The sequence below is a fragment of the Citrus sinensis genome, chromosome 3 (assembly GCF_022201045.2).
Source record: "Citrus sinensis cultivar Valencia sweet orange chromosome 3, DVS_A1.0, whole genome shotgun sequence".
Taxonomy (NCBI): Eukaryota; Viridiplantae; Streptophyta; class Magnoliopsida; order Sapindales; family Rutaceae; genus Citrus; species Citrus sinensis.
The window spans coordinates 43,726,090-43,743,965 of NC_068558.1; the positions used below are offsets into that span (position 1 = coordinate 43,726,090).

The window sequence follows — 17,876 nt, forward strand, 5'->3', positions numbered from 1 at the left end:
CACCAAGTCTACAATGAGGCTTTAGGCACCTATCTAATTAAAAATATATATGGTGAGTTTTTATACATTTCCAAATAGTTGTCAAATTGGATTAGGCAGTAATCAAAATGATGAATTTTGGAATTCGAATAAGTTGTTTATTTGAGGTATAAAAATCATAATAAGATTAACAATATTCTCATTAATGTGTTTACTTTGTCTTATAATCGAAATAAAGTGTTAAAAATTACAAAAAAATGACCTTAGTGAACATTATTTATTTTCATTAATAACTAAGAAAATGTTTTGAAAGAAATGCAAAAGGAGAGATTTTCAATTTTTTATAAGGGCAAAAAAGTCACTGTTGGTAATGGAATTGGCAATCCCACTAGGGATTAAGATTCATAATCGCATTTTGCAGTCTCATTTTCAATAGTGCATGCATCTCTCATTTAGATAAGAAAACACCATAAGAAACAGATCTAGGAATTTATTTTATCCCGGACTAAATAATAAATTTATTGTAAAAATTTATTTAAATGCCGGTCTATATAAGCTACACACACACACACACACACACATCAAAACTCTTAATACATGTATTTAATAAAAGAATGACAACAATGCAATAATAAACTTATTTTAAAATAAAATAAAAACTTTATTGTTATATGAAGAATTTTAAAAATCAAAGGGATATAAATGAGATTTTTCTAGGCTAGGAACACCATCATTCAATCTAATTCTCCATTCTAATTGCCTAATCCGGTAAGTGAACAATTTGTCTATAATACAAAAAGTGTGACGCACAATCCTACGTAATATTCTTCGTTATTCTCAATAAAATCCATATCTTCTATCAATAATAATACTATGCTTAGTTAGAACACTTAATAACTATTTCAATTGATGTGTTGTATCGTGAGGTTATTTTTATCGGATGATGTAGGAGAAGATTATGTACCTGAGAGCAGTTGTACAGTTTTAATAATTTCCTCTAACAAAATGCGTTTTATGCTGCATCATGGGACTGCGAACAGTGAAGGAGACGTAGAGGCTGCTAGATTTTGAGTCTTTCATGTCCAAACAATAAGGGTCCCTGCCGGCCTTGCCCAACCCAACATTCTTTTATTCATCACTCTTCGTCCACCACAGTATATCAGTCCATTTCTACTTTTGAACAAATGGCCAATTATGGACAATTATAAGAGGTCGTAACAAGTTGCCGATTAATTCGCTGTAGGACATCGATTTCTCCTTATTAATGATTACTCAATTGAAAGGAGTTTATGCATGCCAGATATTAATGAACTTAATTTGATGAAAGAGGGTAAAAATCGTGAGAGCATTTACCTCAATAATGGTTTGGCTTTAACATTCAGAAAGTCAGAGGTCTAGCTACGCCGGCGAAAACCTTGTCCTTGAGTCAGGGGAGGAAATGTTTCAATTTTTATCCTCTTCTTTTAGCGAAGGTGCGGAACTTTTTGCTTAGTTCGAAATAGATATTTTTATCTTAGGTTACTTATCTTAAGATACCAAGTATCTAGAAATCTCATAACCATGAGGTTTATCTTAAGATCTTAAGATTTTAGGACCCCAGGAGATTTATTCTTAAAATCTTGAAATCTCGTAACCTTGTCCCCTTGTTATACAGAGGCTGTTGAAGGTCATTATAACCGGCCACCGAAACATAAATGGTTTAAATAGGCAAAAATAAAAGGTTATTATCATACAGCTACCCTCGTTTTAGGAAAATATTAAACAAATCAATTTAAACTAGAAAATCACCAAAGACCCCCTCTTTGTTACAAGAAAATATTTTTTCTTTTGAACGACATGAAAATATACTTAAAATATGTGACTTCTATGCTAATGAGAATTATATTTAAATATAAGTAAATAAAATTGACTATAAATTATTTTTAATATTTCATAATAAATATAACTAGAGATTTTTCAATAATGCTGGAATTTGATGAAAAATCAGGAACATGAAACTCAAATCTGGTGGTTAAATTAGTTGAAATTTTAGAACTTTATATGTGAAAGATTAACCAAGATTAGAATCTAATCTATAATACAAGAATTTTGACCCAAAAAAAAAAAATAGGAATATGAAATCCAAAAATAGTGATCAACTAATTGGAACTTTATAACCCATATATGAGAACTTTGAATTAAAACTAGATATTTGTATAATGTTGCAATTTTATGAGAAAAATAGAAACATGAGAGTTGAAACTTTAAAACAAAAGTAGAGAAAATTGAGTCAAAACTAAGGGTAAAAGCTTGTTTAGTCCCTATATTATGAGGTTAGTGTCCATTTAGTCCCTGTATTTTTAAAAACACCTCAAAACGTCCCTGTTACTAAATATTGACACTTATGCCATTATTTTTTATTATTTTTAACTTATTTTTACAATATTACATTTTTACAATAATATTTCTTTTTTGGATATTAATAAAAAAATTAAATTATCAAATTAAACTCAAAAATAAAATAAAAACAAAAAGGTATATATTAATTTTTGTGGAAGCTCACGTATGTCTAAAAAATTAATATCGTAAAAAATTACATTATCAATTTTTTTAGAAAAATTAATATTTTAACTCAAGAGTGTGTTCCATAAAAATTAATATATATATTTTATTTTATTTTATTTTTTGGTGTTAAACTGGTAATTTATTTTTTTCTTTTTAATAATGTCTAAAAAAATTATTATAATAGGGTTATTTTTTTCTTTTTAATAATGTCTAAAAAATTATTATAATAGGGCAATATTATAAAAATAAGTTAAAAGGAACAAAAGATAATGGCGAAAGTGTCAATAATTTAATGGTAGGGATGATTTGAGGTATTTTTAAAAATATAGGGACTAAACGGACACTAACTTTAAAATATAGGGACTAAACGAGCTTTTACCCTCAAAACTAAAAACCGATGAAATCAATTTGGAACAACCATCCAACATATTGGTATTTAGCCAAAAATGTAGGAGTGTGATTATGCTATAGTTTTTTCACAATTCATTTCATTATATTTAAAAAAAATTATTATATTTTGTATCATTCAGCATTTTTTATGTTAATTATTTAAAATTTTCTTCATTTTAATCTTTTTTTAAAAAATTAGCCCAAAAAAAAAAAGAAATTAATAATTTAATGGACAAACGGTTGTCCAAGTCGTAAAAGCAGGCTGTTTCTCATACAGCCGCATAGGAGGATGACCCCTATTTGCGACTTCAATCCGTTTCTCAAAATTTTGTTTTTTCAATTCATCTATAATTGGTGACTTGACGTTAAAGATTTGGGATCACTAATCATTACATGACATGAACATGTCCATATATCAATAAAAATAGTAATAAACACGTGTTACACATGGTCAAAAAGTATCCTTTTAGTCGTAGAGCATCTACTAATTCAATGCAAGTTCAAGAGATTGGAATGATGAAAGCGACGCGTGCTAGCTTAGGCAGTGCGCGCGCAATATATGTGTGATTCAGGATCTTAAAATTAAATCGATCTCTAGAACCAAGAAATACAAGTCCGTTTTGGCTTCCCAGAAAGATTTACTTTCATCTTCTGGAAGATGATCGATATATGACCGGGAAAGGCACGTGTAAGTAATTATAAATTTAGATTCTCTGGTGGCATCGCGGATATATCCACCCGCCGTTCTGAAGTGCAAGCTCTAACTTTCGTAATTATCACCAATAATTATTAATACATATGTAGAACACGTACGTGATGTGTATACATTTAATAACGTCGATCTTTTGGGAGTTTAGGATCCATCTGTCTTGCGTTGTCTGTGTTACTGTTGCGCGTTGACAAGTCTTCGATTCTTGGAAGGCGCTCATTAGTTATATAGTCTCGATCGGTTCTTCTCCACTTGGCCATGATTCACGAACCGTATCCGTAGGCTGCACTTTCCACCCAAAAGGTGTGAATCAAATTCGAAATTCGGATATACAATCAAATTATGAAGATTGTCACACGATCAATTAAGAATAAATCATGGGCTAAGTTAAATATACGTGCTTAAGGCTAAACTCATGAGTTTGGTTTTGACTTTTGAATAGTATTTTAGTTCGTGGGTTTCTATATACATATATACTGCCTACCATTAACCTACTCTCTCATCACTTATGTGAATGAGATTCAAACTCTATATCTCTTAGTTTTTACTCAAAAAATTTTATGATCAGATCTACTTCTTAAATCTTGATCCTAACTATCTCTCATAAAAGTTGCCCATTACATTAGTTTCGAAAATTTCTTTTAGATATGTCACTATTAAATCACGTGATTGAAAAAAAAAAATTCTTTTGCCACCCCAAAAAAAATATTTTCCTATTTTTAGCAAATTTATGGAATTTTTCATCATTTTATAATAAATTCGGATTAAGTTGCTATTTCATTTTTTTGAATTTTTTTTTTTAACTAGCATTTAATAAAACTCAGATTTTTTATTTATTTATTTTGGGTTTACAACTTTAATAAATATGGGAGCTATTTTATGGCTTTTGTGCATAAAAGGGTTAGAAACCTAAATTTGTCATAAGTCTTCAACCAATAAAATTATTATTTTTAAAAAAAAAAATACTTTTATATGTGTTGCAAAAATTATTGATGCTGCTAATTCATTATTTATGGCAGAAACATGACTTTGGTTCGACGGGGACATAAAGGAAAAAAAACAAAAATTAAAGTTGTAATATTGTATTATTAAAATTAAGGAGGGGCCAATAGTGAATAAAAAAGATATAGTAGGCTATAAGAAACTTAATTACGTACAAATCAATTAGGAGACCAAATGTAAAATTGAAATAACATGAATAAAATTTCAACTACTACGAGGAAACATTTTTACCGAGAAAATGTCTTTTCTGAACGTAAACAGAATAGTGTATTAGAGATGTACAGTTTGTTTCAATATATTAGCATATGTGATCAGGGTGAACAGAGTAGTGTATTGTTGACTGATTAGTTGCATATTTATATTATAAATCCAGCTTTCTGGAGCTCGCTCATTAGCAGGACAAGATATATATATTGGATTTTCTCATAATTCTGACAGAGATAGATCAACATATACTTAATACATCAGAGCCCTGCATGATAGTGTTTATTATATTACAAGCTGACCATTATTAAACATATCTAATTATCTATATATCATCATCGATCAGTCAAACAACTCAAATAAAGAGATTTTTTTTTTCAAGTTAATTTAATCCTGTGAAAACAACAAATAGGCTAATTCCTCGTCACTTTTCGAGCACTCTGCTTGGTTTAGCTGGCTGGCTAGCTAGCTTATCCGCGTTTTCAATTAATCATGCACACGCATCGTTACACAACGAAAAGACAAAAGTATCCCCGAAATAATAATGCTAAAGACTTCAAAAGCAAGGTCATTATGTCATTCTTATGGGACAATAATTGCATGTGGATATATCATAGCTTTGAAGCCACTGTTAGTTGTCTTCTTTGTCTCATGGGAAAGAGCCTCGTGTCCGTGAAACTGCCACTAACACAAGAGTTTGTTTTCCTAATCTACATGATGAACGCCTAACAAATTGCACGCTGATTCCCTCTCGGATTCTTAAGTTTCAGATTATTGACAATTAATTGGATCACTTTGCTGCTCGGTGACAATCCAACTATGCCTTCCTAGAAGACTCGAGGCTTAATTAGTGAGGATGCCCCACCAATAAGGCAAAGCAAATGCAATTCAAAATGTCCCACGTCTGATCTCTTACACCTTCTGCTTTTTCAAATTATTGTTAAGATTATTTGGTGATCATTTAGAGCCGTCAAATTAGGCCATTAAAAGGCTTAATTAGTGAGGATGCCCCACCAATAAATAAATAAATAAATAAATTTTAGTTCTAAAGCGGTTCAAGTTTGACCCAAAGTTTTCCTATTTTCAGCAGTTACAACATCGTCATCTAGGTCAAACCCTGCCTGGCTTATCCTAATTCACTGATGATTTTACGTCTTGTATACTTCTATTAATGGATATTATCAAAATCAAAAATGCTTTTGCTTTCTATTTCTGAGGATGAGAAACCCCTGCACATGGTCGTCTTCTATTACCCTTCTTGTAGTTGACCACTTTGTAGCCTCTCCATCAACTTTTGTAAAATAAAATTGTATATAAAATTGGGAACCGCCTGTTAATTAGTTTGGTCATGAGTTTTTTTTTTTTTTTCTCTTTTAATATTTGGACGTAAATTGGATAAGTTTTGAGCTCAAATATCCAAGTTAAACCATATTTTTGAACTGTAAATATCAGTAAACTGGTGTAAGATATTGAAATTGATTTGATAATCGTCGGAATAAATAAAAACAACAAAATCTTGCAAATGAACTCCAAAACCACTTCTTTGAAAATCAATCATAAAATTACGTGTCTTATCCTACAACATTATTATTGTGTTTACTAAACCCCTTATGTTCAATGATGACTAAATTAATAGACGTGAGAGTTCAATCAAACTATCAGAGGTCGAATTTTCAAGGCCATACGTTAAAATTGAGTTTTGAAACTTAAGCTGACCCAACATCCTCGTAAATTATACCTGATCAATGATTTATTTATTTTTAATGGTAGATGAATAAAATTTAAATTCATATTTTAGTCCTACACGACTTCAATATTCAAACTCCTAATACAGATTAATTAGCATCATCTTAATATAAAATTCAAATATGACCCGACGCAGTTTCGTGGTCTAAAAGAGGTTAATGAAAGACGACAGTTTGTACATGTTCTGAACGAAAGAAGCTCTATTTGCTCCATAAGTGCAATTCCCTACGAGTTAAAAACATTTGAAAATTGTGAGCAAATTAAATTAAATTTGAGGTTAGCAATTTTAGTTTTTTCTGAGACCGAATAAATTTCGTGATTATACATTCATTCCCACGTTAACGTTAGGTACTGTTAGGTTCGAAACTAAATATCAATAAACACTTCGGGTCAAAAAGATTTTTTCTTTTCTTTTGGTCCTTAACCTGGACATAATATATATCTAAAAAAAAAAATCACACTACCGGAAATTAACCGTTAATTGATCTCTCACAAACCAATCATTATACGTTACGTGTCAAGCCCACGGTCAACTTGCTAAAAGAGTGCATATAATTGGACCAAGTGTCACGTTCATGTCACGGTTGCTGAGGAGAAGCTCTGCCTTATGTGCATTGTATGTAATAAAAAAAGAATACGTGAGATTCCAGGATTTTGCCTCCTCTTGTTAGAGGAGAAATAGGGAAAAAAAAAAAAAAGAAAAGAAAAAGAAGAAGAACAGCACAGAAGGCACGAGGTCGGCTGCTATGTCAAGAGATAAAAGCTTTAATTGAATATTAAAACCCTAGGCAAAAATATGTCTCCTTTGAATATACTGCTTTGTGGGTCCATCGACGCACTGAAACTTGTAATGAAAGAGCCCCTTCACCAATCTCCCTCTATAAAGCCATTGACACCCACACACACTCTCAGTCACTGCGCCACCCCACCTCCGAATTCAGCGTAGCCACTCCTATAACACTGCGCATATCTTTTGCATTTAGCTCAACCCAAATACGTTCTCCGATATAAAACGCAGCCGCTGCATTTTATTCTCTCTATCTTGCATTTAGTTAATTAATTAATTAACTACATGGATAAGGGTAACGCAGACTACGTGTATCCATCGTCTAAAGAAAATGTGGAGAATGCACATCGTGTTGCGATTCCCCCACCGCAGCCATTTTTCAATTCACTGAAGTATAATCTTAAAGAGACGTTCTTCCCTGATGATCCGCTCAGGCTATTCAAGAACAAGCCGGCATCTAAGAAGTTCATATTAGGCCTTCAGTATGTGTTTCCCATTTTTGAATGGGCTCCGCGTTACAGCTTTCAGTTCTTGAAAGCTGACCTTATTGCTGGGATCACCATTGCAAGTCTCGCAATTCCTCAGGGGATTAGTTATGCGAAGCTGGCGAACTTGCCCCCAATTCTTGGCCTATGTACGTATACATACATACATACATAAGCTCTACAAATTAATTAATTAAAAAAAATGAGAATACATCACATCTAATTCATTAACTGGCGTATGTGTGGTGTTTTGTTTGGTTTGTGCAGATTCAAGCTTTGTTCCGCCATTGGTTTATGCTATCATGGGGAGCTCCAAAGATTTGGCAGTTGGAACGGTGGCTGTCGCCTCACTTCTCATAGCTTCATTCTTGGGGCAAGAAGTTAATTATAATGAGAACCCTAAGCTATATCTTCATCTTGCTTTCACTGCAACATTTTTTGCTGGTGTTTTTCAAGCTTCCTTGGGACTGCTAAGGTAATTAAGGGTCTTTGATATTAAGTTGTTGGAAATATACTAATTTGAGCAGAGAGACTTTCGTTAAATAAGCTCTTTAAAATGACATAGAAAGAGGTTAAGAGAAACATTCTTATTTGTTATAACTTATATCTATGCTGGAGGTCTTGTCTTTTGCTATTTGTCTCGATATATAAATAATGTGTTTTACACTAACGCCATTCTAGAGACTCTGATTGATCCATAGATTTCATTTTCTTGGCGAATTATCAAATGAGGATAAAAATGCTAAAACTAATATATATAAATATTCTTATTGCAACTGCAGGCTAGGGTTTATCGTGGACTTTTTATCGCATGCAGCGATAGTAGGTTTCATGGGAGGAGCAGCCACAGTGGTGTGCTTGCAACAGCTCAAAGGAATACTTGGCCTTGAACACTTCACTCATGCCACTGATGTGATGTCTGTCATGCACTCTATTTTCTCACAAACACAGCGGGTGCCTCTTCTTTTAATCCCCTTCTAGAAATTAGATAACACGCATTCTTTCCTTTCTTTCTCTCTATAGCTAATAATGTAACTTCCCATGTGTTAATTGTTATTATTCTTCACGGGTGTTCCATTCAATAAAAAAAAAAAATCTGTATGTGCAAATACAGGACCCTTGGCATGTGATATTGTTTGTATTCTTGGTCGTTCCAAATCTAATGGAATAAAAAATTACTACATTAAAATTTCGAATTTCCAGTTTCTCTGTTTCTGTTACGTAATACCTTATCTGGCTCTGGTGTGGCAGTGGAGATGGGAGAGTGGCGTACTCGGTTGTGGCTTCCTTTTCTTTCTCCTCATCACTAGATACTTTGTAAGTAGAACTACTATATCAAATTCATATCCTAGAGTTCCATAATTACGCTACGTGTCAAAACACGGGCAGCAAAATTGCTCATGGGATGACCACCACCTTTTCCGAATTATATTAATGGACAGAATTGTTATGCGTTTTGAAAACATGCAGAGCAAGAGAAAGCCAAAGTTCTTTTGGATATCAGCAATGGCACCATTAACGTCGGTTATTTTGGGAAGCTTACTCGTTTATCTTTCCCACGCTGAGAGACACGGTGTTCAAGTGGTGAGCACTCCCATATTCTCCCTTTTCTAAAATAAGAGATCTTTTGTCTGTATTGTAGAACCCAGCAACCGTGACACAATTATACAAACAGTCCAATCGGAACCTGCTAGCAGTTTTGGACCACCCAATTACCACCATGTGATTCCGTCTGGGAGTTTAGTAAAGTTGGTGGGCCCTACACCAATAATATAGAATTGTATGCAAAATCGGCAGGGGCCCACCATACCTGATAGCATATTGGGTGGGTGGGATGGGATGGGATGGGAAAGAGCCTCCTCTTCTGATTAACTTTGATTAGAGGTCTCTGATTGTGGATCGTTTTTCTATGCTTGTTTTATTTTAACTGGTTGGCTGGTTGCTGGTTGCTGGTTGCTGGTTGCTGGTTGCTGGTTGCTTAATTGCTTTGCCTTCTACTTCTATAATATTATGGGAATGATGGAGAGTTCTGATGAGCTGCATGCTGCTGTAATTCATACAGATAGGGTACTTGAAGAAGGGATTGAATCCACCTTCATTTTCGGATTTGGTGTTCGTGTCACCTTATCTCACAACAGCTATCAAAACTGGCATCATCACTGGCGTCATTGCTATGGCTGTAAGCACCCATTATTTTGTCCAATGAACTAATTAATGTATAAATTTTAACACGATAATCAAATGATTAAGACCTTACATAATTAATACAAATCATTGGAGAGCAAATGAACTAAGACACCAAAAAATCATTTTTTTTCAAAAATCTAATTTATATTCAGTGGTAGAATAAGATTTTGGTGGTAGAATAAGGGTCATGAATAAAACAACAAACTGAAAGTGGTCGTAGAATAAATAATAAATTGAAGGGTCAAAACATAAATATCTCATAGAAATGGGTAAATTTGAGTTTTTAATGTAGTTCGGCCCCCGGTATCCATATTCACCATGGCATTATATTTGTTTTATTGAAGAAGAGTTTAAAGCTGTTGAAAAATTGTTAATAATGTGAAATAAATGGATCATTGTCTACGGGTTAAGGCAAATTGTTGAAAATGTACAGGAAGGGATAGCTGTAGGAAGAAGCTTTGCCATGTTCAAGAATTATCATATTGATGGGAACAAAGAGATGATAGCTTTCGGGATGATGAACATAGCTGGTTCTTGCACTTCTTGCTATCTCACAACAGGTATAAAATTCAACATACCCAATTTTCCCAATTCAATCGATTGTCTTGAGGTCTTATTTTTGCTAATGGTTTTTGTGGTCTCAACATGAAATTCCAGGGCCGTTTTCGCGGTCAGCTGTGAACTTCAATGCAGGATGCAAGACAGCAGTGTCGAACATTGTTATGTCAATGGCAGTGATGGTCACATTGCTTTTCTTAACACCATTGTTCCATTACACTCCCCTTGTGGTTTTATCCGCAATCATAATGGCTGCGATGCTCGGTCTCATTGACTACGAAGCAGTCATCCATCTATTTAAAGTTGACAAATTTGATTTCATAGTGTGCATTGGTGCATACGTTGGCGTGGTCTTTGGCAGCATCCAAATTGGGTTAGTCATTGCGGTATGTATATGCTCTCTGCTCTGCTACAGGCATCTCAAGTTCTTTCACTGCAGTTAATATTGTCAATTGGCCCCAATTTTTTTGTGCAAAAATGTAGATATCAATTTCTGTGCTGAGGGTACTTCTGTTTGTGGCAAGGCCGAGGACTTCAGTTCTTGGTAACATTCCAAATTCGAGAATATACAGAAACATTGAACACTACCCAAATGCAAACAATGTTACGGGGGTTCTCATTCTTAAGATTGATGCTCCTATTTACTTTGCCAATGCAAGCTACTTAAGAGAAAGGTATTACTATAACTAAAAACTATGCGACACTCTATATATATAGATTAAGACACATACATATATAGGCCTGCATTCAATGATGTTCACAACTAATATTGATCTGTCTTTATCTTAATAGGATTGCAAGATGGGTTGAGGAAGAGGAAGATAAGTTGAAAGCTTCAGAGGAATCCAGCTTACACTATGTTATACTGGATATGGGCGGTGAGCGTTGGATTCAGAGATCTTCTTATCAAAATCTTGCGTTTATTTCTCGAAAACTATGAAAATTACAACTTTAATTTCTGACTTTATTTATGTTTTTTTGGGGGGATTTTTATCACAGCTGTTGGTAACATTGACACTAGTGGCATCAGCATGCTTGAGGAAGTTAAGAAAACTCTTGATAGAAGAGAGCTCAAGGTACATTAATTTTTGTTCTACATATTTAGCTATTTGAAGACAATAGACATGGGTTTGCACTAATTTTGTCTTTCCCATCTCCCATTATTTTTAGCTTGTGCTAGCAAATCCTGGAGCTGAGGTGACGAAGAAGCTTGACAAATCCAAGTTCATTGAAAATATGGGCCAAGAATGGATATATCTGACAGTAGGGGAGGCTGTTACAGCATGCAATTTCAGGCTTCATACTTGCGAACCAAATCCTGAGAAAGCAGAATCAGAGCCATGTGACAACGTATAAATCCATATTTAACATTACTTTTCTCTGCAATCGCTCAATTACTTTTTATCTATTCTAGGGAAACTATGTCTCTGTCGCTTGATGTAATTATGATGCAACATAATGTATGCATCGGAATTAACTAAACAGTGACGAGTCACATTTAGTTTGAGGTTGATGTTATAATGTTATATTGAAGTTGGAGGTATTTTTCTCCTTCCAACACTATGTATTGTACAATAATAGAAGTCATATGCCAAATTTTGGCAGATTGCTATTTGCTTCATCATAACAAAGTTGAATTAACGGGGGCGAGGGCAATCCATAAACTAACGATTCTTTAATTTACAATATAACTATATAAGAGTATCATAAAAAAACTTTTCTAATTTATCTCTTTAAATACTTATTTACTTACTTATATGATAAATAGAATAGTGAAAAAATTAGTCATTTTTTAAAAGAATTTTCATATTAAAAACAAGTTTATATTATTTAAATCATGTCAAGAATGAGAATATAAAAAATAATAAAATAATAAATTGAAGGCTCCAAAAGACTCTTCAAATGAGATTGTCCTTTAAAGAGTATTGTGGAACACTTTTTACTTTTGTATCTCTTCAGATTTTAAATGATGAGTAAAATCTTCTTTGAAGAATTTTTTAGTAATGCTCTAATCAATATATGAGTAACTCTTCTAATTTTACAAAATATATAAAGATTGTTAAAAATTATAAGATAAGTTTTAAAACCAATTTAATAAGTATAGGAGGTTTTTTTTTTTTTGAAAAAAATCCAGCAATTACCCAAAAAAGAATAATCTATATATCTATATATTTATATAAAGTTGGGACTACAAGAAGTGATGTGGCGTCACCATTTCTCATCTTTATATATTCTTTATTATCTAATAAATATAGAAATTTTCTTTTAGATTTGGCTTTTCATCTTCTCATAATTAATTTGACTATTATTACACAATTAATATGTAACAATTCATCAAAAGACCCAATATCTTCTCTAATTGAAACCATATTGATCATAAATTAAGCATTAAGAAATAATTTATAAACATTTTTAATCACTCTTCTCCTCTGCCTCACCTTAATTTACAAATATCAACAAAAAATATGATATCCCACGTAAACATAAACACAACATAAACGAACAGAAAGTAGCAATGACTCTAAAATATGTGTTTTTTATTTTAGCCCTTACTTGCCTGATCATGGCAAATATTGCAAATGCAACCAGCAGGAATGATCGCCTCAACAACAATATGAAACCAGTCTACAATCTTGCAACAAGACTTGAAGGTAGTGGAGTGCTGGAATGCATTAATGGAGTTGAAATCATGTTCAAATGATATTTTTATATTCTTCTTTAATAATCAGGTTGATATTTGCCCTGATTGTTGTCGCGCTATTGATATCATCACTCGTAATTGCTGGCCTGCAATGCTCACCTCTCTTGGATTCACTGCCGAAGAAGGGAACATACTGAGAGGCTACTGTGATGTATCTTCTGCTCCTTCTCTAGGTGGCCTCGTGGTGATATATCATCCTCAAGTTTCCAAGGTTTTGGCTTAGATAAGGTGCATCGATTGCACTTCTATTTCCGTGGTGTTAATTTAGCTAATGCAATTTTAAATAATTAAAAAAGTCTTTTTGGTTTTAGCTTTAATTTTTTTTTGGAAGTCTTGCCTCTTAATTGAATAGAATAAATCATTAAAAGTATAATAATAAAAAAATACTAAATTCTTTTTTCAAAGCCGCGCAAAGCGCGGTTTTATTCCCTAATATATATATAAAGCTGGGACTACAAGAGATGATGTGGCATCACCATTTCTCATCTTCTTATATTCTCTGTTATCTAATAAATTGGTTGAGATTAAAAAATAATTACATTACAAAAAATTAAAAATATAAAATAATTATTAAATTACAAAGGATTACATGTCTCTTCCCCTTTCTATTTAAATTCAACAATATGTAACTATTAATATTAATTAATTATAAGTCTTGAAACATTTATTTATTTTATTATGCCAACAATTAAACTTTAGTGGCTTAAAATACATCAATTAATTAATATAGGAAGGAATGTTCATTTATCTTCTCTCAACAATGTCATTAGGGCCTAATTTTAATGTCATAATCTCATATTTAATCATTCAATCTTTTGTTTAATACCTTTTGAGTTTTTCAAACTCTATAAACATTAAATATTTAAGATTTGTGTTTTCATTATTTCTCATCTTTTTATATTCTCTATTATCTAATATATTGGTTGAGATTAAAAAATAATTACATTACAAAATATTAAAAATAAAAAATAATTATTAGATTACAAAAGATTACATGTCTCTTACTCTTTCTATTTAAATTCAACAATATATAACCATTAATAATAATTAATTATAAGTCTAGAAACATTCATTTATTTTATTAAGTCAACAACTAAACTTTAGTGGCTTAAAATACATCAACTAATTAATATAAGAAAGAATGTTCATTCATCTTCCCTCATCAATGCTACTAGGGCATAATTTTAATGTCATAATCTCATATTTAATTATGCAACCTTTTGTTTAATGTCTTTTGGCTTCTTCAAGCTTTATAAACATTAAGTATTTAAGATTTATTATGTTTGGTTTTTTTTTAGTATTTAACCAACATCTTCTTTAAAAATATTCTCGTATTTTATTTTTGACTTATTTAAATTTTTAGTATTGTGTACTTCATAGAGTGCTACTTTCTTCATGAATTGAACAATGATAAATATAGTTGGATGATAAGAGTTAGACTTTTTAGGATGTGGGAGTCTGTTAATACCAAAAAGAATGAATAATTGATTAGTGTGAACATGATTTTTATTGATGAAAATGTTGTATAAAAATTCATTCTCCCATTATTTTCTCTAATTTTTTCCCAATTGTTTTACACTTAATGTAGCATTTTTTTTTTCGTAGGAAAATCTAATGCATGCAACAATTAGAAAAAATTTAGTGACAAGGTTTAGACACTTGTTGAGTGATGGTTCTTTGTACAATGTTAAGAATTTAAAAGTTGTTTCAACTACAGGCGAGTACAGATCACTTTCAAATCAGTATAGGATTATTTTCTTGGTTATAAGTTCGCTTAAGAGTTTAAAAGAAGGAATTGTTAAGATTTCGATCAATAGATTCCAATTCATATCTCTGAATTTGATTGATATACGTGTGAATAATAGCACAATCCTCTCAAGTTTTTTATTATTATTAATGTTTGTTTCTTTAAGTGTATGTTAGAAATTATTGATCCTTATATTTTAACATGTTTATGTTATTTTTCTATAATATTACAGATATTCTTGGAAGTTTATGTGGTGTGTGTGATATTGAGATCGTTGGAACTGGTTGGAAAAAAATATATAAAAGTTCTAACAAATTAGTAAGTTAAATATAATTTAAAATTTATCAACAACTACAAAAGGTATAAGGTCTGTACACTTACACTATACACATTAATATATATTTTTAAAATTAACAAAAAAATAATTAATTTTTATAAATAACATTAGTCTTATAAGACTGCCTCATCTTTAAAAAAATAATTTATATTTTTTTATCAATTTTATCAAATATAAAATAATAATAATAATAATATTAAATTATTTTTTTAAAGTCGCGCGCGGTTTTATTTACTAGTTTATAAATAAATAAAAGGTCAAGATCAAAGATTCAAAATCCAGCCTTTTTTCAAAACGCTGAAACGTCATCGTTTCTCATTGATTTTCGTCTCCCTAACCGAGCTCGTCGCTTCGCCCCCTTAAATCATTTCTTGAGCGTCCAATACTAGCACGGTGAAGTGCAGTATGGCAGCAGTTGAGTAGTGTTAACGATCGGTCTTCAAATCAATTACATGGCTCCTCCCAAGAAATCAAAATCCAAGAAAACAAAAAAAGTAACGAAGAAGCTGAAAAAGAGTAAAAGCACAAGTGCAGCTCCAAAAGACCCCAATTCGAGTGATTCCGATTGGTGGCCCAGTTTCTGGGCAAAGAATTCTTCAACTCCAGGTAAATTCCCATCAGCTTATTGGCTATTTGTTAATACCCATTTGCAAATCACTCATTTTTCCATTTGTAACTTGTTATTCTAACCCATTCATTCTTGGATCGTAGAACGAACACATTTTCTGAAAATGTTCAAAAATAAATAAACAAATAAATAAATAAGATGTTGATATTAATAGTGATAAAGAAAAATGCTAAAGAGGGGAGCCAGTGAGCGTTGGCAATTTAGAACGAATTAAGTTTGGGCTAGGGATCAAGTAAAATAAAAGAGGGCATTTGATTGAATATGAAGTTTTCTTTTGAGATGAAATGGCTAGTTTAATTACATTGTGTAACTTAAACTCACAGGTGCAACTATACCCTCCGATGAGGAAGAAGGATTCAAGTATTTCTTTAGGGTCTCGAAGAAGACTTTTGATTACATTTGTTCCCTTGTGAGAGAGGATCTCGTGTCAAGGCCACCGTCTGGACTCATCAACATTGAGGGAAGGCTTCTTAGTGTTGAGAAACAAGTCGCAATTGCTTTGAGAAGGTTAGCATCTGGTGAATCCCAAGTCTCTGTTGGAGTTGCATTTGGTGTTGGCCAGTCCACAGTTTCACAGGTGACTTGGAGATTTATTGAAGCATTGGAAGAACGTGCCAAGCACCATCTCAAGTGGCCTGATTCTAATAGAATGGAGGAAATCAAGTCGAAATTTGAAGAATCATTTGGATTGCTGAATTGCTGTGGAGCCATCGATGCAACGCACATCATCATGACACTTCCAGCTGTGCAAACCTCAGATGATTGGTGTGACCAAGAGAACAATTACAGTATGCTGGTGCAGGGAATTGTTGACCATGAGATGAGATTTATTGATATTGTCACGGGTTGGCCTGGGGGCATGAATGTGTCTAGACTATTGAAGTTTTCAGGATTTTTTAAACTCTGCGAAGCTGGCCAGCGTTTGAATGGAAATGTAAGAATTTCATCTGAAGAAGTGGAGCTGAGAGAATATATAGTCGGTGGGGTTGGGTACCCTCTTCTTTCGTGGCTTATAACTCCATATGAAACTAACGGCCTTTCGGCTTCAATGCCTACTTTCAATTCTTTGCATGAAGCCACAAGGTCGCTTGCTGTGAAGGCATTCTTGCAGTTAAAGGGTGGTTGGAGAATCCTGAGCAAGGTCATGTGGAGACCTGATAAGAGGAAACTGCCAAGTATTATCTTGGTTTGTTGTTTACTTCACAATATTATAATTGATAGTGGAGATCAGCTGCATCCTGATGTTGCTTTGTCGGATCATCATGACTCAGGGTACGGAGAGCAGTGCTGTAAGCAGGTTGATCCAATGGGAAGAACCACGAGGGAAAACCTAGAAAAACACTTGCAGCATAATCAAGAGAAAGATCTAGTAAAGTAGCCATTTCCTCAATTTATGACCACTCATCTCAGCTGGGTTGTTGGCATATATGTTATTTTTCTGCTGTGGGAAAAGTTTTGAATTTAACCCAAGTTATTTTATGTAAACGTCTAACGTACATTGTTGTGACTCTGTGAATTAAGAGAATTTTATTAATGATGCTCTGCGTCTAAAAGAGCCTCGTTCCGACAAATATTGGGAGGATCTTGATCTTCTTCTTCTGCCGGTTATTTCTCTTCGTAATAAGTGTTCGGGCCCTATATCACCTGGTTTTTGGTGTTCGCCCCTCGCATTGCAGTAAATTAAAATGCTCCGGTACATACAACAAATTTTTATGGCGTGTTTATTTAAAAGATGCGCATGAAAAGTGTTGAAGTCCCCGATTATTATGCATCATGGAAATCAGGACACCAAATTTTTCCGTCAGTGACTCGGGCGCTGCTATCAATTTCTACACAAATCCACATGTTAATTTTCCCCACTTTTCTCTGAAA

The 17,876-nt window shown here is 32.8% G+C and overlaps 2 protein-coding genes across 2 annotated transcripts; both read left to right on the forward strand.

Moving 5' to 3' along the window:
• Positions 1-7,340: 7,340 nt before the first annotated feature.
• Positions 7,341-12,212, forward strand: LOC102626206 (sulfate transporter 3.1). Its single transcript, XM_006479608.4, has 12 exons — positions 7,341-7,995; positions 8,114-8,321; positions 8,629-8,800; positions 9,098-9,163; positions 9,317-9,430; positions 9,909-10,025; positions 10,467-10,593; positions 10,691-10,977; positions 11,075-11,265; positions 11,384-11,469; positions 11,591-11,667; positions 11,762-12,212. The coding sequence occupies exons 1-12, from the start codon at positions 7,647-7,649 to the stop codon at positions 11,945-11,947; spliced, it is 1,980 nt and encodes a 659-aa protein (XP_006479671.1). The 5' UTR covers positions 7,341-7,646; the 3' UTR covers positions 11,948-12,212.
• A 3,449-nt stretch (positions 12,213-15,661) lies between these two features.
• LOC102626502 (protein ANTAGONIST OF LIKE HETEROCHROMATIN PROTEIN 1) lies at positions 15,662-17,575 on the forward strand. The gene is made up of 2 exons (XM_006479609.3): positions 15,662-15,982; positions 16,328-17,575. Exons 1-2 carry the CDS (start codon positions 15,829-15,831, stop codon positions 17,380-17,382), a joined length of 1,209 nt encoding a protein of 402 aa, XP_006479672.1. The 5' UTR covers positions 15,662-15,828; the 3' UTR covers positions 17,383-17,575.
• The last annotated feature ends 301 nt before the right edge of the window (positions 17,576-17,876 follow it).

Bases quoted from the DNA above. Each gene is read 5' to 3' on its own strand.
- LOC102626502 (XM_006479609.3), top strand. From the start codon at position 15,829: ATGGCTCCTCCCAAGAAATCAAAATCCAAGAAAACAAAAAAAGTAACG. The intron at 15,983-16,327 runs GTAAATTCCCAT...TTAAACTCACAG, and splicing joins AAAGAATTCTTCAACTCCAG to GTGCAACTATACCCTCCGAT.
- LOC102626206 (XM_006479608.4), top strand. From the start codon at position 7,647: ATGGATAAGGGTAACGCAGACTACGTGTATCCATCGTCTAAAGAAAAT. The intron at 10,026-10,466 runs GTAAGCACCCAT...GAAAATGTACAG, and splicing joins CTGGCGTCATTGCTATGGCT to GAAGGGATAGCTGTAGGAAG. The intron at 11,266-11,383 runs GTATTACTATAA...TTATCTTAATAG, and splicing joins GCAAGCTACTTAAGAGAAAG to GATTGCAAGATGGGTTGAGG.